At 35.5% G+C, this 23,821-nt stretch overlaps 1 protein-coding gene across 1 annotated transcript; it reads left to right on the top strand.

Moving 5' to 3' along the window:
- Nucleotides 1-8,445: 8,445 nt before the first annotated feature.
- LOC149281399 (grainyhead-like protein 3 homolog) lies at nucleotides 8,446-22,235 on the top strand. Its single transcript, XM_089499323.1, has 16 exons — nucleotides 8,446-8,462; nucleotides 14,180-14,366; nucleotides 14,632-14,693; nucleotides 14,850-15,183; nucleotides 15,271-15,350; nucleotides 15,571-15,724; nucleotides 16,716-16,827; nucleotides 17,070-17,164; nucleotides 18,701-18,859; nucleotides 19,042-19,120; nucleotides 19,426-19,559; nucleotides 20,052-20,083; nucleotides 20,704-20,792; nucleotides 20,991-21,076; nucleotides 21,189-21,253; nucleotides 22,121-22,235. Exons 1-16 carry the CDS (start codon nucleotides 8,446-8,448, stop codon nucleotides 22,233-22,235), a joined length of 1,800 nt encoding a protein of 599 aa, XP_089355449.1.
- Nucleotides 22,236-23,821: the final 1,586 nt, after the last annotated feature.

Here is a 23,821-nt window from a genome sequence, read left to right on the forward strand (position 1 = left end):
ACGCACACACACCGCTCCAACACTTACACATACATGCACTCACCTAGCCTAACGCCGTACATATATATATATATATATACACAAGTTGACGGACATTGGGGGAAACTTCTTTGATGTTTTATTTAATGGCACAACAAACTGAACAAAGTAGTTCTTAACTAAATACATAACTTGGTAGATTGCAATTGTATTATATTAAATGTGGCAATACAGTTTTATTAGCCATGAGAGAGATAATAAACAAAATTATCTGGAAACTATTTTAGGTTTACATTTGCTCAAGCATTCAGTGTGGACATACGGGGGGGGGGAGTGCATAAGATTTGTGTGCACACAAACTATTAAAAAATAGAAGGAACATTGCTATCAACCTGTTTTTTCCATCAGCTTCAGGCAGTATACATAACTTAAGTTTAATAAGAGATATGTTATAAAGGGTGTCTCTGTTTTTTTCTTAAGTGCCTTACTGCCTTTTTTCACCCTTTGTAGATGACAACAGAAAACCTAGCATTAAACACGGGGTATGATTAGGGTGTTGCCTTTGAAAAATGTTTCTACGTCTGAAAGATGACACTTTTTCACCTGTTTTTACTGCCTAAAATGCTCATGGAACCGGGTTGTAAAAAAGGGCATTTTTTTTTCCTAGCTAGCAATTACAGAACATGAAGCAATATTGCCTTAAACAGTCTCCTGTGCAGACTTGCCAGGACTTATTACATTACATTTATTTATATAGCGCCGGCAGATTCCGTAGCGATGTTACAATCAGAGGCAGCAAAGTAATTTTAAACTACACACATTAGCACATACTGGTACAAAAGGAAAAGCGGGCCCTGCTCTGGTGGTTGGGTGGGATGTGAAAGAGTAGAAGAGGACTATTTGCATAAGGATGAGTTGGTTGAATCAAGGGTGATCAGCGCTGATAGTATACTTAAATTAAATTAAAATACTGTGTTGGATTGTGACGAAAGCAGTTCTATACAGTTTGCCAGTTAGGAATCCTATAATGCCTTGGGAAGTAAACTGTATTTATTCAGTGTTGCTCTTTTCTGTCGCATACAGTGTTTACTGAACTGGATGGCTGAGGGCCAGAAAGGATGAGATGACAACCCACAGGCTATAAATCCAGTTCACAAAGATTTACTGGAAATGCTCACGGGGCTAGAGGGGGATTAAAAATATTCTCAAACGAGTTTACCGCTTTTAAGGAAGACTGGCTTTAAAAAGAAAATAGGACAAAACCAAGATTTGAAGGATTTTTTTTATGATTCGACAGACACTGCTGCTTCATGTATGTTTATTTTTTACACTTTTTTTTGGTACAATATATATTAAGAAAAGATACATCTCTTGATTCTTTCTTACATTAGGCTTCTGTATCAAATTACATTAAAGTTTCTCAAAAGCCAGAAAATCAAATTCATCGAGGAGCTTTTCTAAAAACAAAAAAATAATTTTATAGTACTAATAAGTACTATATTATGTATGGAGGGGTAGACACCTTTAGATTGCAAGCACCAGCTGGGAGGATTCCGTAACAGCTATCTCCATTCATTTAATATGTTATTATGTATAACGTCTATCGTTGATAGCTGCGGAATCTGTAAACCAGTAAAAAAAAAGTTTGAAAAACATTCAGGTTATGGTTAGACAAAGAAAACACTATTTATGTATCTACAAATTTAGAAGCCAACTTGATTTGTTTTTAGAAGCCTACAAGGGGCCTGGCCATAAATAGTCATGGCTTCCAACACACCAGAATTTGTCCAGCTCTGCTATAGCTATACTAAATAGTAAATAGGTATGAGCTATGTTAGGGTGTGAAAGTTACTCCTTTAAATGGGGACACATATAAAATATACATCTTGCAAGATAGCTATGTTTTTAATACATCACTTATGCCAGTTATCCACAATGATTTGTCTTATTTTCAGAAATATTATAATATCCAGTAACTACTGCAGTAATCTATAACTTATTTAAATGTTGACTCTTGTCATCAAGGATTAAATGTGTCAAACAGTATATTATTTGATAACGAGATGGTATTCAATATAAGGAAGTTACAGCACACATTTCCTTAGGTTTTTGAGCTTAATAACTTTACTCCTCCATAATCTTTGTAAGATAACACTGAATTTTCTTCTGTAAGGAAGACTGAATTCCAACTATTTCATATTTTTGTTTTATTCCTAGGGTGGTAGCGATGTGAACACTACTTTTGATTTTTCACACTATCCAAGTGGCATTACCCATTAAGACCGTGCTGCGCACTATTGCAATGCACAATGAAGCCGAAACTCTTGTTGCAGGTGCTGCATATTGATGGTGCATTGTCTTAGAAATGGCCATTGGAATTGCACAGCAGTATTTAAATTTAAATGTGTTTCGTGTTCGTTCATGTAATCTGCATCCTACAGATAGTAATCATAATTACTCTTTATTGATACATGATGCCATGTATTTATCAATAATGTAGCACAACCTTTGGATGTTAATATCAGGAACATAAATTACCGTATTTGCTCGCTTATAAGACAAGGTTTTTTTCAGAGCAAATGCATATTGATTTGTATAATCAAGGTCGTCTTCTAATCAGACCTCAAATAGAGGTCTGACTATGAGACTAAGATCCAGATCCCCCGCAGCGCTGCAGGGGACCTGGATCCTCCTGTGAGTGGCATATAGGGGTATAAGGCATTTCTGGAGGCAGAGTGGCATATAGGGGTTAAAAGGCATATCATTGGGCAAAGTGGCATATAGGAGGGTATAAAGCATATCAGGGTAGTAGAGTGGCATATAGGAGGGTATAAGGGATATCAGGGAGGCAGAGTGGCATATAGTGGGGGTATAAGTCATTTCTGGGGGCAGACTGGCAAGCCTGGGGGCAGATGTGCATAACTGGGGGGGCAGGTGGGCAAATAAAAGGAAATTGAAAAATATTTGTCTCAATCGTAGCTTTTATTAAGTATGACAAAATTGTTTACATGAATTAATATTTACTAGTATTAACCTTTTTCCTATAGGATCGTCTTATATTCAGGCTTTTTCTTTTTTCCTAAATTAATATTCAGATTTTGGGCGGTCGTCTTATAATCAGGGTCGATTTATAATCGAGCAAATACGGTATATGTCCAGGCTATCATTTTAAGGAAATCCCATTCTCAATGATACACTCTCAAGAAGACCCCTTCTTCACCTAAGTGTAGTAGTTCCTGTTTGATCAACTTTTATCATTTAACAAGTTCAAACTGGACCCTCTTTACCTTATATGAACGTACCATTTATTTTGGGGCAGTAATGAGGGACATATTGGGGCAGATATTTGGACCAATAATTCTACAACATTCAGCAATTTTGCTCAGTAATCATGTTAATCTCTTTATGTCAGGGAACCTTCTATGTTGACCTATAAACAATGTGCATCTGATCTGCAGGCGATTGGGCCGTCTCCCCTCTGTCAGCAGGAGCTGGCTCTAAGCTGACAGAGACAGTGTATGGCGGGAAACATCAGATAGTCTTAGAAAAGCCCCGCAGGGTCTGTACAACCCCTGCCACAGTCTCTGATGACACCCCCACCACCACCACTCATTACATAAGGTTACTCCCTCTTAAAAAAGTGGGAAAAATATAAAATCTAACAATCTAGAGTTCCCCGTGGCCTAGAGTGACCCAAGATATCAACACAAAAAAGAAACAAATTATGGTTGAACAAAAACATAGCAAAAGGGTAAAAATAAGAAAAGTATAGAAAAGGAGCAAAACAACATTGGCTCCTAACAGGTTAAAACAAAGGGTAAAAACTGCTAACAGAGCATCTTGAAAGCTGTAATTCCTCATCAGCTATATGGTTTCATGTTAGCTACTCCAAATCTATAAAATATTACATTTGTTGACTGATTTGTAAATCCACCACTACTCCACAATATACAAAACTGTGAAGTTTCCATTCGCTTGTTATTGCTTGAAATGGTCCAAATATTCTTACAATCCTAGGTGTCTATGACGGTAATAGGGTACCTCATTGGGCATGGTTATCAGCAGATCAGATGCCCTAAAGTGCTAATACTCATCAAAGCTCTAAAAGCCAGACTACTGAGTGCAGATAGAATAGTTGTTTTAATCTATTTGAATAACAATAGTGATGAGTATGTTTGTGTTAGTGTGCTGTGAGGAGCTTGTAGTTTCCATACTATGGCCAGTTTGCTCCGTTCCCAAGAACATCAAGTAAGAGGTGGGACTGGTGTGGATTAGAGGACATTAGTAGGGTAAACAAGATGATCTTAAAGTAGATAAGTGCACACACACACACACACACATACACTGCAGTATATAATAATACAAAATAAAATGTAAAACTGAATATTAATCCAATAAATAAGGCAATGGTATGTTACTGTGACTCTGTATCACTTATTAAATTGGCTGACTATTCTTATTAGTATTTTATTTAAATGGTGAGCATTAATAATACACGGTAATATTTATTTATTCTTTTAGAAATAGTTTTTACAAAGCTTATCCTTTATAACATCGGCTTCTTGTGATACCGTTTATCTAAACCCAAGTCTATGTTACGTCTGTTTGTTATAAATCTGTTTGTGGTTTATGCATACATTTGTAATTAATATTAACTTCAACAGCCCCAAATTTAGTCAACATGTAAAACGACTTCATTAAATTAAACACTATTATTTAATATTGGTTGCCAGTAATGTATTTATTTTCTATTTATTCCTGGGTGCTTATACAGTTTCTTTTTAAACTCTGCCGACAGTGAAATTAGTTATTTATGTTAACTAATAATGGGCAGTTGAATTCTGAGCAAATATGCTTGTAGCTACTTTTGACTGTCAGACTATGTCTATTCATGAATGTTTATGTATAAAGGACACAATGTACAGGGAAAGTAGAAGGATTTCAACAGAAAAAGAGAGGGTTTAAAGAAAACAAGAGACCAGGAGGTCTCCAAACGGCTGGAGGGATCCCTTCAGAAAGTGAGGGAAAATAGGGGAATACAGAGTGGAGTTGGAGGGAAGTTAACAGATACGGAGGGAAGGGTGGGAAAAGGGCGGGGAGACAGAAAATGTACAGTAAAAGTTTGATAAAAGAATTTGAAATGCTTAACTGTTGACTTCTCTTCAAAGATGTTAAGAGATCAGTATCTGCTACCATAAACTTCCCTTACATTCCCACACTGAAAGTACATGATAACAGATAAATGTTTCTTTAAGAGACACTTGGCTGTGCTGATCGTAAGAGATCATTTGGCTGTGGCACAGTCTCTGTGCCCCATGACCAGTAGCTGACCTGTAGATACAATATGTTGATACCATAAAGAGCTCAAAACTAATCATTAGACTTTAAAATATCAGGACACAACTGATATAAATCTGAAATTTAGGGTTCTGAATCACAGTCATTTTTTTCTGATGTTGGAGTGATCTAAATGTGACTTTTCCAAAAGCTAGAGGGATTATTTCTACTAGGTGCTCTCTATCTCTCTCTCTCTCTTTTATATATATATATATATATATATATATATATATGTATATATATATATATATATTGATCCGGTAGATGCTATTGATTATAATAGTGATTTCCATTTTCTCATCATAATGTGTGGTAATGACAGCAGTAGTACCGGAACATACCCTGCAATGGACACAGGGTATTCCAAGAGCACAAAAAGTTGAATACTAATCTATGCCAGGGCTTGACAAATCGCCAGAAATTAGTGAGCCATTTAATTACGACTAAATAGTGGATTATTATAAACTGGAAAATCTAATAGCGTCTTCTAAAGTATGTGTTCTAAAAACCATCAATGATTATTGATTATGTAACACTTCTTTCAGTTACTGGGCTCCATGCTTTATATGGACCCCCATATATAACAAAACTCTAACACCCAAGATGCCACTATAGATTTTTGCCAACATTGCATGTAATTAGGATGATACAGAGGAGAGACAGATTCACAAAAAAAACTGTGTTTTCTTTTATTTTACCGAGTGATTTTAATTTTAGGGTAATTAGTGAGGAGTCGTTACCTGGGATTGGTGCTTAATCGCAATTGTCATTGTAGATGAACAGACAGCCATCAAACAGTCTGTGGCCTCCCTCAGCTAGGCCTGAGGCTGTTGGCTTCTAAAATCTAACCATTATCTGTTGACAATACCTGGACCGGAGGATGGAATTATATTAATGATGCCTCTCAGTGGTAGTAACATAGATTGTAAAATGCTGTATTCTGGGTGGTTAACAGTACACTAGCAACATGATGAGTATCTACTGTAATTTGATGGCATTTATGAAGATTGACGCCTGTATGCTGTGCCAAACTGGCTTTTTGTAATGATCTACTATAAATAAATAATAACAAATCAGACCCCTTCAAATCCCAGACACCCATACATATTGGCATACATAATAATCAGTATGTAAGACATATTTGGTTTAAAATAAAATAAAAGAGGGATTAAATTACCATGATAGTATGGTCAACAGGCATGTTTTACTGTTTTCTGACAGTCCCATCAATAAAATTTTAGGTATACAAATTCAACTAAAAACTAAAATTCTATTTCTGAGTTAATAGCTAACTTGTTGAGTCTACAGGGATAGATCTAAATGATGTCAACAAGCTATTAATTTACAATCCAAGATGGCTGCTGCCAAATACATCTAAAAAAACAGAATTAATTAATGTGTCAAAAAGAATCATAATGAGTAAGACTACATGTTTTAAGTTTCAATTAAATTAACCAGATATTAGTCTTCCTTATATGTGTGCTAAGGTGTGTGTGCTTGTGCGAACATGTTTGATAACATTTGCAGTCTCTGTATTAGTATTTGAAGGAGAGGTTATCGTTTCACTATGTTTTTCAGGGTAGTTTTATATATATATATATACATATATATATATATATATATATATATATATATGCGTCATTCATTTCATTGAAGCAAGAAGTTTTGTACACATCCGTATCTCTGTTTTGGTGTACACAGCAATGGGTTTGTGTGTTCACAACATCTTGTGTGTGTTTGTTTTCCAGTGGATCTTGTGTACCAGATTGTGTGTTTGTAAGTGTGCGTAACTTTATATATTTTATATTATTTATATATGTGTATAGAGGTAAATATATCTATATATATATCACTGTGGATTGTTAAGTGTGGCACAAAGATAGTTGTGCTAGTGTTCTGAAAACCTGGGTCTTCTCCTTGTGCGATTTGGTGAATGAACATATTAAAGTGAGTTACGGATCTGCCCATCGACTAAACAGGACACAAAACCTCAGTCAGGTAAACGAACAGATGAGAAAAGTAGTAGAATTGTAGTAAGTCCTTATGATTTCTTAGCAAGCCTGTGCTTGCTTGTCCTACAGAAACTCATCCTGCCCAAGATAACCCAATCTGTAATGACTCACCGACTATGCCCTTCTCTGTTGCATCAATTAAAATTACAAGCTACGGAACTGCAAAGTGTATTTTGGTTTCTTTTCCTATTGTAGGCAGGTAAAGTCAACCAGCTCACGGATCTATTATTGAATGCATTGTGCGCCATAGTATTCCGCTTTTGGGAATCAAGTAAACTAGATTCATATCTCTTATATTCATATAAGTAACCATTCTGGCTAGATATATGTATCTCTATATAGTTAATATGATTAACATACTAAATATTACATTCTTTACATCCAATATGTAAACTGAGTGCTGTTCTTGTCGATTTATGTTTTTGTAAGTATAAACACATTAACAGGTCACTAGAGAACATTTTGAAAACATTAAATACATTAAAATGAAAGACCATAAAAAGAGCTAATATGATCATCAAGAGACTGTTTATAGTCTACAGTTTGTACAGTGAAATAAACATGTTTTATGGCGTCCTTGTATTTACCTTCTGACAGTAAATATATAAAAAAAAAAAAAGGAATTGAGAAAGGTGTCACTTCTTAAACAAATATCAGATTTTATATTTTGGGAAAAGGAGTTAAGCAGCAGCTAGATCGTTTTATTGTTCAACCACAAGTCATCGACAAGCAAAGACACGTTTTGTAGTTTTGGTTAAGTTTCGCCTGAAGTCTGAGTTTCTTTTATTTTTTTTTCTTCCCTTTGTATACCTGTCATTGGGGGAGGTGTTTGCTTAGCTCCGGTTCATTCATATGCTTGCTGTGGTTAACCAAGAGTTAAGTGCTGCACCTGTTGAGGTGTGCCTGTCTTAAGGCACCTGTTTCATCGGCCAATCAGCTGCTGAGTTACCCAAGAGCCCACCTGTCAGCGAAAAATGCCTGCACACAAATCCTCGGGCATATATCTTAACACATCAGTCTAATACTTCATTCTACAGGGAATGTTTGTCTGTGTTTAACAAGAATCAAGCAAGCACAGGACAGCAGAGATTACTTAGACAGCTGAAGATTGGGGAAAATGTCCAATGAACTTGAGTAAGTACATCTTCTCTTATAACACCACTGGGTAACAATTTCAAGAACCTATTGTATATCATTCAGTTTTTTTCATGATACCTTTTTTTTTTTTATAATAATATAATTGAAAAGTCACAAGTATGTAGAATTTTAACAGAGAATTGTTGAGAAACTTCGAGTATTTATTCCTCAATGTCGTAATGTAACTCCAATCTGGTGTAGACAGCATATAACTGTAATTATATCCCACAGTAAATAACATCTACTCAGGGGTAAAAGATATTTCATTGACTTATAAGCATGAAGTAATGTTATCTTGATTTTTAGTTTCCATCCATATAAGGATATAAGGGTACACATTTATATATATATATATATATATATATATATATATATATATAGTTTAAAGTCCCATCAAGAGTTTATGCCTGATTTATAAAGTATATTGAAATGCCATACATGTTCTGTTACATATCTGCGCTGTCAGTGTTCCATTTGAATGTAGAGTTTTATCATTATAATAATATTATTTATTAAAAGTATTTAAATTGAAGACATGTACTTTAATGAAATCTGTAGGACTGAGTCTGGATTTTCAAACCAGAGTTAAGCATTAAGTTAAATTATGTTAACACCTACCGTCATATAATTTCTCATTAACTGTATCTGCAGTTATAGTGTTTCTTCATAATGCTTTGTTGCCCGTAATGTCAATAGTCAAAGCATAAATCTAAAATCTTCAATTCTGAGGGTTAATAAGTAATAACTGATGTAAAAACTATTTGCAAAATCAGCCTTCTTATTTTGTTTTGGATTTCCACATTAGATTCTTTGGATATCAGACAGGTTATTGAAACTGGCATACCTTTGAGGAAGATATCAGTAAATAGTAGAAACACTGTGCTTGGCTATTTTGCTGAATCACATCATTTTAAGTGCTGGGAAATTGTTAAAAATGATTTGCGAAAGATAAAACTGATTGCTTAAAGGATGACGTGTTTTAAAGTGTTTTTATATGGATCAGCATGCACTAAGCTGGAGATTTATATGAATTCCAGCAATAAAACAAAATCCTTATAAAATAAGAAGCATATAATCCACCTAATTAGAGTCTCTTAAACAATATGCTTCTCTTAAAAATTGGTGTGGCTTCCTGAGAGGACACTTAACTCCTTAACTTCTGAGATTGGAGGGCCTTACAGTAAATTCCCAAATGGGACCTTTTGAAACAAGCACCAGGGACACAAAAAGTCTGGGTCCCTCAGACTGTAGTTTCATCCTAGTTTCACTCCAAAACCCTTGCAAAAAAAGGCTAACGTGTGGCCTATTCTCATTACTATAGCGGTTCCATTCATAAGGTCAGACGTAAACACACATCCCTCGAAAACCCCTTGACACAAAAGCTTATTCATAATGAACTGCTTTGAGTCCAATATTCATATAGGTAGAGATAACATCAAGAAAACGTTTTGTAAATGCACTTGTTTTTGTTCTCTCTCGTGTAGTGATATGTTAATTAATTTGATACTGATGCAGCACAATAGAAGGATTTCTTGATGTAATATATCATGACACATAAATAATTAGTATATCCCCTATAATTTATTACAGATAAGGATTTTTTTTTAGATTTTCAATATTCCATATATAGCTACTACCCATACATCTATTTGTCAAAGCTATATAAAGGAGGTTAAAATCACATTTTAAAACATTTTCAGAGATAGCAGTTAAAAAGGAATTCTTTATTGATCCCAACAACTTGTACTATTTCTACTTTAGTTAATTTCCCATTTTCAAAATCTTTTGTCGCATGTACTTTTCTTTGGTGTATTTTTCTATTTCCTTTCTTTAATCTTCAAACTTATCACTCTATAAAGTCTTACTGTCAAAGATAGAGTTGCTATATCAGCCAGTTTTTTAGTGGACACATATCACACAGGTTGCTGACCAGCACCTAAAATGCCCCCCCCCCAAAAAAACCAAACCCAACATAGCTAAGAATCTGTCTAGTTCATCCACCTAATTTTGTTAGTTTGGCACTGATTGAACCGCCTCATTTAAGTCCTGTTGGCTCTGTCCAATAATATTATTTCTCCACTTCTGCATATCTCAATTTTTGAGGCATTGAACCCAAGACTGATTTGTTTGCTCAAGTCCAACAAGGCATTCAACAAGATCCAGTATAAAGGATTACATTAACAATATCTGCACTTCTTCAAGACACAGATCATTGATTCTTTTCACCGTTACGACCATTTAAACATTCAGCAAACAAAGGGAAGCAAATCTTAGCAACCTCCACAACATCTTCACAAAAGTACAAAAAGAATATCAGGAGCACAGTCTACTGGGATACATTTTCATAATAAGCTCCGGTTATCTTATATCCAATGTCATATCCAACGTTATCATATAGGCAGCAAATAGGGACTTAGAACAAAGTGGATTGTAACCAAGCAGTGCAGGTCACAACAGAGGGCTTTAAAAATGCTGTGTGTTCTATTAGCATACAAATACTAATTGTGATAAGCCATGGCTGCTGTTGTGTAAGCCACAGAGTGATGTAAACAAACAAAGAAGCTGGTTTCAAAGTGCTGCGGAAACACACGTTCTTGTCCTTTAATTTGTGGTTTATTTCATGATGCAGATTATAGCAGAAGCCCATCCCAGCAATACAAACATGACATGATTCACCGTGAACTAATGTGATTTGTAGGTGTCTGACCGTTAATTCCTCTATATTAATGAAAGGTTATTAAAAACAAAAAAAAACAAAGGTTGATGAGCCATTGGGTGTTTCAGGTATTATGACAGCACTAAGAGATTTTTGTTAACCTCTGGAGTCCTGGATCATTTTAGACCATTGATTATAATACCCATGTTAGCCAGAAGATAAAAATATTATATAAAGTATACTATGTTTTTTTAAGGAGTTACATCTGAAGCCACTGAAAATACATCACTTTTAAAATAAAAAAACTAATTTTTGTTAAGCACAGTGTGTTATAAAACAACCAAGACACAAAGTAAGGTATTAGAAGGTAGGGACAGGTCCTAACCTTAAATATCACTCAGTTCTTGGAATTAGGACTCAAGAACAGAATGACAGGCTGGGGTTGGCAGCATATGCATACCTTATTAATCTTCAAGAGACATTTGATCTACAATGTGGATATAGGTAGATTTACCAAGCTAATATCCATTGATGAGGGAGATCAGTGGATAGGTACAACTTTAAATTGATATTAAGCACCAGAAAATGAAAGTGTGTATATATATATATATATATATATATATATATATATATAACAATGTGTGTGGGTTGAGCATTTATACTTTTGTGGAAAACATTTTTGCTGAATGTCAACAGGAAAAGCTTTTATTTTTAGATCATTAAGGCAAAAGCACCTAGACCCATCTGAGCAGGCCATGATTTGCATACCTTCAGTTCACTCTCTGTGTACAGCCCCCATGGAAGGGTCTTGTTTTTCTAGGTGTCTCTAGAAATTGTTATACATAAAGTCCATAAAGTTTTTTAAATATAAGATAGACCAGTTAGATAGAAAACCGTTCAACATGCCTTAAGTCTCTCACCTCCACCCTCTACAAGGATTCTAGATCACTAGTGGACCTGAGCAGCTTCTTGTTCTGCTTCTATTGAACAGCTTTTATCACACTCTTTGTAGTCCAGACTTATTGTTATTTAACATTCATCACTTATAGTTTATAGATGGCAATCACAAGTGATGGTCAACACCATTTATTGCTTACATGATTGCCACATCTTGGAAACATGTTTCAGTTACATGACCAATGCATATATATTAAGTACAGGGCAAAAGACCAGTCGACTTTGGTCAATAAGGTTAGCTAGAACATAGTGGGGTTGCCGTTTTTTTGCATTTTGGATATCCTCATCCATCTCTTTTCTCTTTCTGAGGGTTAACTGTAAATATCTTACAATTAAGCATATGCTTGGGGAGTTTCTATAGCTTTTCAGATTTGGAGCAAAGTATAATTAAGTAAATATATGCCAGCGGGGCTTCAATGGCAGGGATTTGACAGATATATTAATAGCCACACAGTATCATTGAAGTGACATCATCACGGAAAATAGAGCTGATTTTGTATTGTCATATTTAATCTTGTGCAATGGCATTGAGTAATTGTGTAAAACAAAATGTTATTCCATAATACTGTACTAGATTGCAAATCATTCCGTGCAAAGTTCCTTCTGCTAAACCTTGTGTTTCAGGATACAGCTTCCTTGTAGAAGCGAACAGGAACTTGCTAACTATATCTTTATAGGGATGTTTCTCAATGGGCCCAGGAATTGCATTGTTTATGACGAGCAAGTAAAATAAGATTCCAATAGGCTTGTTTTGCAAATTAAAAAGTTTTTTTGTGTCTGGAAATTTGAAATCTCTCAATCTAAAATCTCCCCTACACGGTTCAAGGTTTTGTGTAACCCTTTGTGTGCCCCGTAAGCAAATGACCCAAGCTGCTTCTGTGGTATTTAAAGTGTTAAAGTTAAATCAATTAAAAAAAAAAAATATCCTGATTACTTTCCTTTCGCTGATTGAAAAATGTGTCTTTTTTTTCTGTATGACAAAAGCATAATGATAGGAGCGGTCAAAAGTAAAGAAAACCCAGCTTATAGCAATCTAGAGAGAGCAAACGAGGAAAAAGAAAGGCTGTGAATAATGAAAGGAGGAGATGTATTAAAATAACACAGGCAGGTGCCTTTCCACTTGGGTGAAACTGTAACCTCTCTGAGCCGGGCTGGCTGCTGAAATTAGCCTGTGTTTGCATTGCCATCAATGCAGGGCTCATGGGAGGAATATTTACAATATAACCTGTCATCCACATCAGCAAGTGTCTGACTTCTAGGTGTGTGGCAGCCACTGGAGACGAGACAGAGATCCTGCTATTAAATGAGAAAAGGGAACACCGTACTCGCTATATTAAAACATAATCATGGTTAAAATTATATATATATATATATATATATATATATATATATATATATATATATATATATATACTGAATAACAGACAGATTAATTAATTAAATTTGGTTCCATTTAAATACCCACCCAGTCTAAAAGCAGATTTGTCAGCCTCCATCATTATCAATAAGAACGACACAATAGATAATAACAAAAAGTGGCAGGTAATTAACATGAAATAAATGGTTTCAAAAGGACAAAGCGGATTTCAGAACAGCGTTTGCTTTTTGTAGCTCCATGTGTTCCCAACTAATTCTTTTTTCATTTTTCTAAACACTTGTAAGATGAACAGGAAGGCACACACACACAGATTTTACCTAGATTTACTTCTATACACGTGAACAATTTTGAAATGTATTTGTTCTAGGTAGTTGTCTGGCACTTGTCATCATCATCATCACCCTAAGGTGTGATTTATTGATTCTGAGGACAAGACTTATACATTGATAAAAAAGGGCTGCAATGTAAATAATTTCAATAACCACCAAACTTTTCTTGTATGTGCCTCTAATTTTTTACAGAAAACACTCTCTGTGATGCTTTTACATCTCTGCGTTAATCCATGAAGCAACACAAATATTTGTGCCCGTGTCTACCTTTTTTTTCTTAATCAGTGCTTCATGGCTTTACCAATTTAAATATTTTATGAATAATTGCATGCTGTTTTCAACTATTTGATACAGAACCAGCACCTTAATCCATATGATCTTGTTTTGTTAACAGTTACCGGCCAGTCATGCTTATACAGAATGAAAGCATCAATTTCCAGAAGTATTCCTACTCCAACGAGGACGATGTATGGTCAAAATATTTAGAGAATCCCATGACGGCAGCAAGCAAAGCAATGATGAGAGCAAATGGAGATGACGAGGGCGTAGCTGCACTGAGTTTCCTCTATGACTATTATAGGGTAACTATTCCCATATTACCCAAATAGCAGACGTGACCTTATAGGTAGAACTAGAACTTCCATAATTCTCAGCCAACCACTGGCCAACCACTCAATTTTCTTTTAGTATATAGCTAAAGAGCTACTTGTTTTAAGTGGGAGACCATACGTCCATATTCTAACATGGATTGACGTGGAAAATTACCCCTACAACTCTTGTTTCTGCTATCTGGTTATGGTATATCTATATACCTAAATTTTAATATTCTATCTCCTTCCATATTAGGTTCCTAAAGAAAAGAGAATTATACATCCAGGATCAACAGGACGCTGTGAACCAGTTAAAAGGTGAGTTGACTGTGGAGGTCGTGAATTTGTCTGCATGTAATGGTGGTAATAATTAACAGGAAAATTTGGATACGTGAAGTTTGACCTATGCTATAGGACTGTGACTTTTTCTTTATATTTTTTGCAAACTAATATTTTTGTTTTTGTTTATTTTAGGAACTGCATTGAATATGACTCAGACATTTCATCTTTTGATAACACAAACCAGCTGATAAAATTCCTTTCAGACAGTGCCTCCTCTACTCAGGACTATACAGACACACACAAAAAGAACAGTTATATGACTCTAGACTGTCTGATCAATCCCAGCAAAATGACCCTACCGCCAACCACCAAGCTAGATAACGATACCCACGAAGACTTCCTTGGAAACACATGTGATGCTTATGAAAAGAACCCACTCAATTCCCTCTTCGATCCCTTACATGTTCCAGCCCAACAACAAAGATGGCAACCAGACAGTACTTTTAAAGAAGACCCCCCCACAGAGGTAGAGTCCTTATATCATGCTTGTTCCCAGGCTAAATGCCCAAACATTTTCTTTTGTATGCTAAAATTGTGTTTTGTTTCATTCCAGCCCCTCATATTTAGTGATATTCTCAGAAACCAGGCAGAATCTACCTGCTCAGAGGAGTATCTACCAGCTGAAGCAAATCGGTGAGTATTTCAACATAAATCGAAAGTAGCTCTTGTTATTGAACCTCTGAATCCACATACCATTAAAAAAGTTATGCTCGTTGCTCGTATCCCTTCAAAAAAATAAATAACCACCTTAGAGACTGCCTTCCTGCCGATAAACATATGACAGGCTTCTCTGAAAGTTGCCTTTTTTTAAAATGATTGGCTGATTAAATATGGCCTCCTGCTGTCCCTGCAGAGACTTTGAATACACATTGGAGTCCCCCAAAGCAATTCACGTGAAGTCTGGAGATTCACCAATGGCCTATCTCAACAAAGGACAGTTTTACCCTGTCAACCTTAGGACAACAGAGAACAGAAAATGTTTGCCTCTTTCTTCCAACAAAGTCAAGGTATGTTAAAAGCTGATGAGGCAAAGCACTGGTGCAGTTAATATTGTTGGACGACCAACCCAACATGTTTTCAGGGTGATAGACACACACAAACATTTCTCAGTAATGCATTAGTTAACAATTACTAGCCACCTCTGCTTAAACAGGCATAACCCTACATTTCTAGTCTGTTTATTTTGATAGATGATTATATCAAAGTAATTTCAGGCTTAAGATTGATTATATTTTATTTTTTCTAAGTCAGAAATTGGCATTTATATATACCCTTTTTTTTTATCCAAGAGCATAGGCTTATAACAAAACCAATGCCAGTTAAAAAAAAAAACAGCCACAGTGAAAAGCAGGATCAAGAAGAATTTTAGTGGACGTTGATAAATAGGACCACGCAATGAACAAACTCCTATAGAATAAGTGACCTTAAGAAAGAGCGAATGCAGCTATTTCTGCAAATCTAGTGAAATTACATGAGTCATTGAGAATACAAGACTCATTCTGCCTGCAAACAAACTAAGTGTACGAGTGGCGTTTGCATACATCGACATGTCTGCTCTGATTAACTACCTCCTTTTCAGCCTTCGCAAAAGACCTTAACCCATTAAGATAGAAAACTGAATAGCAGTTGTTTCTCTTGTGTACACAGCAAACTGTTCACATTTCCCTTTTGTATTAGGGCTGGATATATCAACATACGTAGATCTAAAACGTAATAGGTGTAGTATCCTAGAAATGTGTTCTCCCTTACTTTTTTAATAAGGATGAAGGTTTTCATGTAATGTAATATTTGTGCCAATCCCCAGCAAAAGGGGTAGGTGCCAATCAAAAGGCAGACTGGATGGGCCTACTGGTTCTTATCTGCCGTCACTTTCTATGTTTCTATGTATACATAAAATATATATATATAAAATGATTCCAAGGAAGCCTCTCATTGGACTTTTTTGTTAGTCATACAGTTCAATAACTATCATTAAGTCAATGCCTCTCATTTTTGTAGAGTGTTGTCATGGTTGTCTTCGACAATGAGAAAAACCCAGAAGAGCAACTAAAACGCTGGAAACACTGGCATTCAAGACAGCCAACTGCTAAACAAAGAGTCATCGATGTTGGTATGTTCAACCATATTCATACTGTATATCTCTGAAAAAAGATGGTCTAAAATACCAGAAACAAATTGTTGAATAAATGTCTTGACCTTTTAGATCTTTGAAATGATTAGGTTGTGTTCTGTGAGACAGGCCAAATTAAATATGTATTCTTTTGTTGTTAGAATGGATTCTTGTCTAATGTAACTATACTCCCATATAACATATTAACATGTTGGACCTTATGCAATGTGTGTTCCTTCCAGCTGACTACAAGGAAAACTGTAACACTGTGGAGAGCATCGAGGAAGTGGCCTACAATGCTTTATCTTTTGTGTGGAACATCAATGAAGAAGCTAAGGTATAGCCACTTGTCAATGTATACTACTCATACGTCTAGCTTTCTAGCAAAGTAACTTAAGTTGAAAAACAGCAATATTACATTGATTTCAATATCTTTGTTGATCAATAATGGCCTTGGTCTTGTATGAAACAGAACTGGATTGGTTTACAAGATATAATATCATTACATAAGTTGCGGTGGGTAAAAGGTAACAGAAACCCTTCCACTTAAATTTAAGGGGCAGTAGAAGTATTGTTAAACACTCATCTACACACACCAGACAAGCCAGAAGGCTTGCTTTTCCCTCAGATATCTCATGGTGCTTTCACAACCACAAGGGATTCTGGGTAGGCACATGCAAACAAGGTTAACAATTATCACCTTTGCCTCTATATCCACTTTATACATGGATTCCTTGAAAGTAATTGTCCGCTGTACAAGACAGCCTTTAGACAAAACTCAGGAAGAGGTACAATAGCCAGATCACCACTCATGGACAGCTGTTTCGTCCTTCATGGGACTCGTCAGCATGAGGTTGTGATACTGGTGTGTGTAGATGAGTGTTTAACAATACTTCTACTGCCCCTTAAATTTAAGTGGAAGGGTTTCTGTTACCTTTTACCCACCACAACTTATGTAATGATATTTCTTAGTTACCCCAAGCCTCATACTATTAAGCCAGTATCACAACCTCATGCTGACGAGTCCCATGAAGGACGAAACAGCTGTCCATGAGTGGTGATCTGGCTATTGTACCTCTTCCTGAGTTTTGTCTAAAGGCTGTCTTGTACAGCGGGCAATTACTTTCAAGGAATCCATGTATAAAGTGGATATAGAGGCAAAGGTGATAATTGTTAACCTTGTTTGCATGTGCCTACCCAGAATCCCTTGTGGTTGTGAAAGCACCATGAGATATCTGAGGGAAAAGCAAGCCTTCTGGCTTGTCTGGTGTGTGTAGATGAGTGTTTAACAATACTTCTACTGCCCAAGATATAATATAAAACCCCTGCAAAAAAAATGATGTAGCCAAGAAAAAATAAGGGTTGGTTTCATAAAACCATTCTGTAGATGAAAGGCAGAGATTATTGCCTGGCAGAGAGGACAGCAGTTGGAACTGTTTCCATAAAACCATTGTTCTCAAAGGGGGGAAAAAAAAAGTGTTTCACTCTGGGTGGGTTTGATGCCTAGGGCAAATTCAACTGAATGTAAAGTTCTCTATGGATTATTTGTAAATGAGTGAAACTCGTTGGCAAGGAGACAGGTGAAATCACTATCATTTTAGTACTTAAAATTCAGTTGTACTTAGTATCAGTACACAATTTTAATGACACTATTCTGTGGGTTATTGTGTGTATGTGTGTGTTTTTGTGTATATATCACCATTAACATTTAATTAGTGTGTACAAAGGCACAGCTTTTACGCTATTTAAAACTTCAAATAAATTGTAAATTTGTAAATTACAACATCAGCAACTGAGTTATTAAAATAGCTCCTTGCTATATGTATCGTATATGGAATATGTTGTCCATATTAAAATATGTCTCTTTCTTTAGATATTCATTGGCATCAACTGCCTGAGTACAGACTTCTCCTCTCAAAAGGGTGTAAAGGGCGTCCCTCTAAATCTCCAGATTGACACCTATGACTACGACACAGGCGTAAAGAGGCTCATTCACCGGGCCGTCTGCCAGATCAAAATATTCTGTGATAAGGTACGATTCCAAAATTAGACCTTTATAGCTCCGGTCACAATGTCTTGCTCCAGAATCTTCTGAATCCTGAAACGTCAGACCAGTCCCAGTTTAACGTTATTTGATTACACATGTTAAAAGCTACATTCTGGAAATGGTGTTATGTAATTAAAATGCAACTTTTTAAAATATTTTTGTTACAGGGAGCTGAACGAAAGATGCGAGATGAAGAACGCAAACAATTCAGAAGAAAAGGAAAATGTGCAGAACCTAATAACAAAGGTATATATTAGATTATTGGAAACTAGAGGGTTTTTTTAAATATGGAAGGACGTCACGGAGGGTTTCTGAGCCAAATCTTGGCAGGCACTGTGGGGTTAAGGGACTCTTGATTAGTGGGTCAACAGCAGTGTTATCCCTTCCGACATCTGCTCATGAAGTAAGTAGACTGAACTAGTACTTCTACCACCAATGCCTGGGATTGGTAACCATTTGGACACTCACCACAGCATTATAGAAAGCCTCGGCAGGACAAACTATTTGTTTGTTTATTCATAATGCTAATGTCCTTCTTTTCTATGAAATAGATATGAAGGCTCCCGTGCTCTCAGGATACAGAGGGACAGACATCACATATCTCAGGCCAGTAACGGATATGGAAACTCAGCCAGTATTGTTCATTCCCAACATTCATTTCTCCAACCTTCAACGATGTGGAATAGTAAGTATTTGCTGTTAAAATTAGGCATATTGTAATGTTTATGTATGATTGTAGCAGTAGTTTATTAACAAGCAAGCTATGGCCTTTTATTGAGGTCTCTTCTTCAAGCTGTAACGGAAACATGTCAGGTATTGTACTTGAAAAATAGTTAGTATATCATTATGTTTCATATACTTTATTGTCATGTTTACTCACTGATTGAAAAAAAAAATAATGAATTCTTGCTATGAGTATGATTTCAGTGTGTTGTGTTTATATTTCTTAAGCACAACCAAGTCATCTACTGGTTCAACAGCAACCACAGGAATTCAACAAGACAAACACTTCTTTCATTGTAGGATTTAACGCTGGGCAGTTCAGGATTAGGAACAGTGCATTGTCCTTTTAAGCATAGACACCATGGAAGCAAAAGAGAATGTGTTCTACACCTTTGATTGTTTTAGCTTTTCAGTAATTGTGACCTGACCAATTTTTCTTTCTTTTCATCTCTAGGTACTTCCTGCTATCACAGAAAATAATGACAGGTAAGATAGATATAGAAATGCTGAGCCCTTCCTTTAATGAAGAATTGAGAAACAGTATGTTAGCGTTATACAAACTGTGTATGAATTCCATATATTATAGGGAAAAAGAGGTCTTTTTTTTTTGAATCAGGAATATTTTAACAATGATCTTCCATGAAGAAATATTTTTAGAGAGACCATAGGAGGCTTGCATTTTAGCAAATGCATTTCAATTATTATGACCTTCACAGGTGACAAACCTTTCATCCTGTAGATGTTTGTTATGAAAACATCCATTAGGCAAACGATCCCATAGACAGCAAAATGAAACAACTACCTTATCAGTTGTTCTTCCTCATTTTACACATATTTTACTATCTCAAAACAAACTATTTTGGAGAGTAATAAGTCAATTACTGGCTGATGAACATGGTAGGTTATGTTTTTGTAGTGTCTTGGAAGAAAACAGTACACATGTAAGAAACAAGCCTAATAGAGATCTTTTATTTTGGGACTTTTTTTGGAGTAAAAAGTTAAATACAAGCCATGAACCAAAATTAGTATCTCTAGTTACAGAATGCAAATCTGTGAAAATAATTGTAAATTTTGTTCATTCTTATAACGTCATGCTTCTATTTCAGGTTAGGGTTGAAAAGAGGCTGTCAGTCCTTTACAGAAGGATTTGCTGTACCACCTTCCAAGCAACCAACAACAGAAAATTCACAGAGAGGTAGATTTTTTTTTATAGAACTTTTATAATAAATGTTAAATTGATTCTTTGTAACAATACATGTACTGTATCAAAGCATTTTTTTAAGTACTGTGTTTTAATTTAACATTGGTCCTCACTTAGACACAAACTCAGCAATATACTTTTCCTTATACTTCAATGAAATTGCTAAAAAGCAATGTTTTTTCTTCCCTTCAGTATTGTTATATGTGAGAAGGGAATTAGAGGAAGTCTTTGATGCCTTAATGTTGAAGACACCTGATCTCAAGGGTTTAAGGAATGCGGTGAGTGTTAATAAGCTAGTTAAATGGCAAAATCTTATCATTTTACTAAACTTAAAGTTAAAGGCAGAATGCGATCACAATCTTATACTAACTTGTATCATCTATTTCACAGATCTCAGAAAAATATTGTTTACCTGAAGAAAGAATCAACAGAGTTTATAAAAAATGCAAACGGGGGTAAGTTCTTAATGTTGTTCTATGGAATAGAATAATATTTCCTGGTAGAGATTTTCTCCTTGCTAAGAAACAAAAACTAGGCACTTCAATTTAATATGTAACCCTTTAACATCTGACTTTCCCGGGCAGCAGCATGATTGATGAAATTATTTGACATGATCAAATAAAATGTAGGTCAAGATGAAGAGGGTAACCTTTCTGATGTTCAGTAATTGAGGACTTTGATATACTACATTTTATGTGTTACCGTTAGTCGGTTAGTCTGGCTATGATTAGCATTGTCTCCAGCAAGCTTACATCCACCAACAGAGCACAGTAATATGAGTGTGCTCACAGCAGTTGCCATTTTGTCCTTTAAAGTCTTGGTTATGTACTACAGAACCCTATGCTCTTTTGATATTGTTACAGCATATTGTTCTCTGAGAGGTTTGGAAAGCTGACATTTGTATTGTTTCCAGATAAATGAATATCCACCTGGTTTTTAAAGGGTTAACTACCTAGCGTACATCATTAAAAAAAATTGTTAAGATAACAATCAATTCTGCAAGCTCTGTTGACATTGGGAAAGAACAGCTAATGCTGAGTTGTTACTGGCATCTGTCCAAAGATCTGTCCCCTTACAAAATGAAACTGAAGAATGAAATTGGTGGCTGGCTGCTTGTATTGCACAAGACAAGTCACGCATCTCACATTACATCTAGAAAACTTCTATGACATGGTTTAAGATGCAATTTACAACTAATATGTGCTTAGTTTGTATGATCTCAGTTCTTTATTGGAGGTGTTACTAAACCAAGTAACTCAGGGAAACTTGTTCAATTTGTATGCATTTACCACAACATTGATATTATATTTATTTTCTTCTAGAATACTGGTTAACATGGACAACAATATCATTCGACACTATAGCAACCATGTGGCTTTTCTGCTTGACTTTACAGAAGTGGAAGGAAATTTCCATGTTACGCTTAAGGAATTATAACAAATATACAGGACATCCTTAAAATCAAACAGACTCATGAGCCAGGGGATGAGACCCACATCTAACTAACCTCAAGACGATGCTCATTTCTTGCACTTGACCAAAGTCAAAAGAGCACAACTCTGCCAAGTATTTTAAAAGCACCACATAAAAGGAACATTGACACGGGTCTTCATTGCCAAAGAAGATTTCCCTGTCCAGAAGGCCGTTTATTAAAGCTCTGAGTGAATGGTGTTTTTACTTTTGTTTTTGGTGTCCTCAATTCTGATAAATGCAGACCATGGCCTCTGCATTTCAAATAGAGATGTTACAGTTGCGATTTCTGCAACAAAACTGCTTTGTAAATTTGTGCTATTGCTTATAAATACATGCATTGTGTTTATTTTAATACTCATTATTCATCATTTTATATTGATTTATGCAACAGTGTAAGATGAAACATCTGTTTATTTTTTTAATAATGTTAAACAAAGCTAAATTATCAAGTGAATCAATGTCTCACTTAAGGTACAGAAACTGTTCATGGTTCAAATATGTTGTTGTTTTACCACGGCTAGTACTTATTTAGTGTGCTTATGTAGGAAAGCTCCAAGCCTGGCCTGTCAGCTTGGTTTTGTCCTTTGGACCTGACAATTGTTATAGGGTAATGTTACACATCTAGCTGCTTATCTATTGACTCCTCTAATAGTCGAAGCAAAATCTGAAATAGTCAACCTTTGTCATTGATTTCAGAGTTTGTTCAATTAATTTTTGGGGGTAAACTTGAGACATATGTACCATCAATATTATCATCTATTTTCTTATTCTGTTTCTTGCCGTATATATTTACAATGGAAAACAGCACAATTGGTTCTGAAAAAGGGCCTATTTTTTAATTTTAGCTGCTGCCAACTTTGCTTAATATTGACAAGAAGTTACAATTTTATACATTTCCTGTTTTTAATGTCTCACATTTGTTGTATGTATTAATATCTTTTTGTATGTATTTTAATATACAGAGATGGATTTTTTATTTCAAAAAAAGTATTTTCACTTTTCTCAGTGTGTTCATTTATTGTGCTTAGCTGTATGAGAACATCAAAGTGATTGTGTTTACAACAAATGGAAAAGAAATCCCTCTTGACTTGGATTATGAATTATGGCAACGCAAGTCCTTAAAAAAGTATATGATGCCATATCCAGTGCTCAGAAGAAAGTTTATGGCACAAAGTGGGTGGCAGGTGGCATTGTCCTGTGTTAGGCCTAGGGTAGTGCTGAAGATTAATAAAACACTGATATAGGGCCATCATATACCAAAAGGGATGGAACAGGAGGTGGACAAGGGTGGCTAGGTTGTTAGTGGTTTTAAGCAAATTAAATGGGAGCTATTTTAAATACAATTGATGAAAATGGATAATCTTATATATAAAGTAGTATTGTGAGAATTGTCAAGCTGGACTAGGCTTAAAATAAAATGCAATCAAAGTGCACTTTGATTCCTTTCCAGGTCAGCTGAAGTATCATTAAGACATGCATTCTGTCATTACATGTTCTCACTCGCTTATTCAGGATTTCACCCGTGCTGTACCCGTTCTGTGGAATTCCCT

This window comes from Sceloporus occidentalis, unplaced genomic scaffold, assembly GCF_023333645.1.
Source record: "Sceloporus occidentalis isolate IW3139 unplaced genomic scaffold, rSceOcc1.0.p SCAF_133, whole genome shotgun sequence".
Taxonomy (NCBI): domain Eukaryota; kingdom Metazoa; phylum Chordata; class Lepidosauria; order Squamata; family Phrynosomatidae; genus Sceloporus; species Sceloporus occidentalis.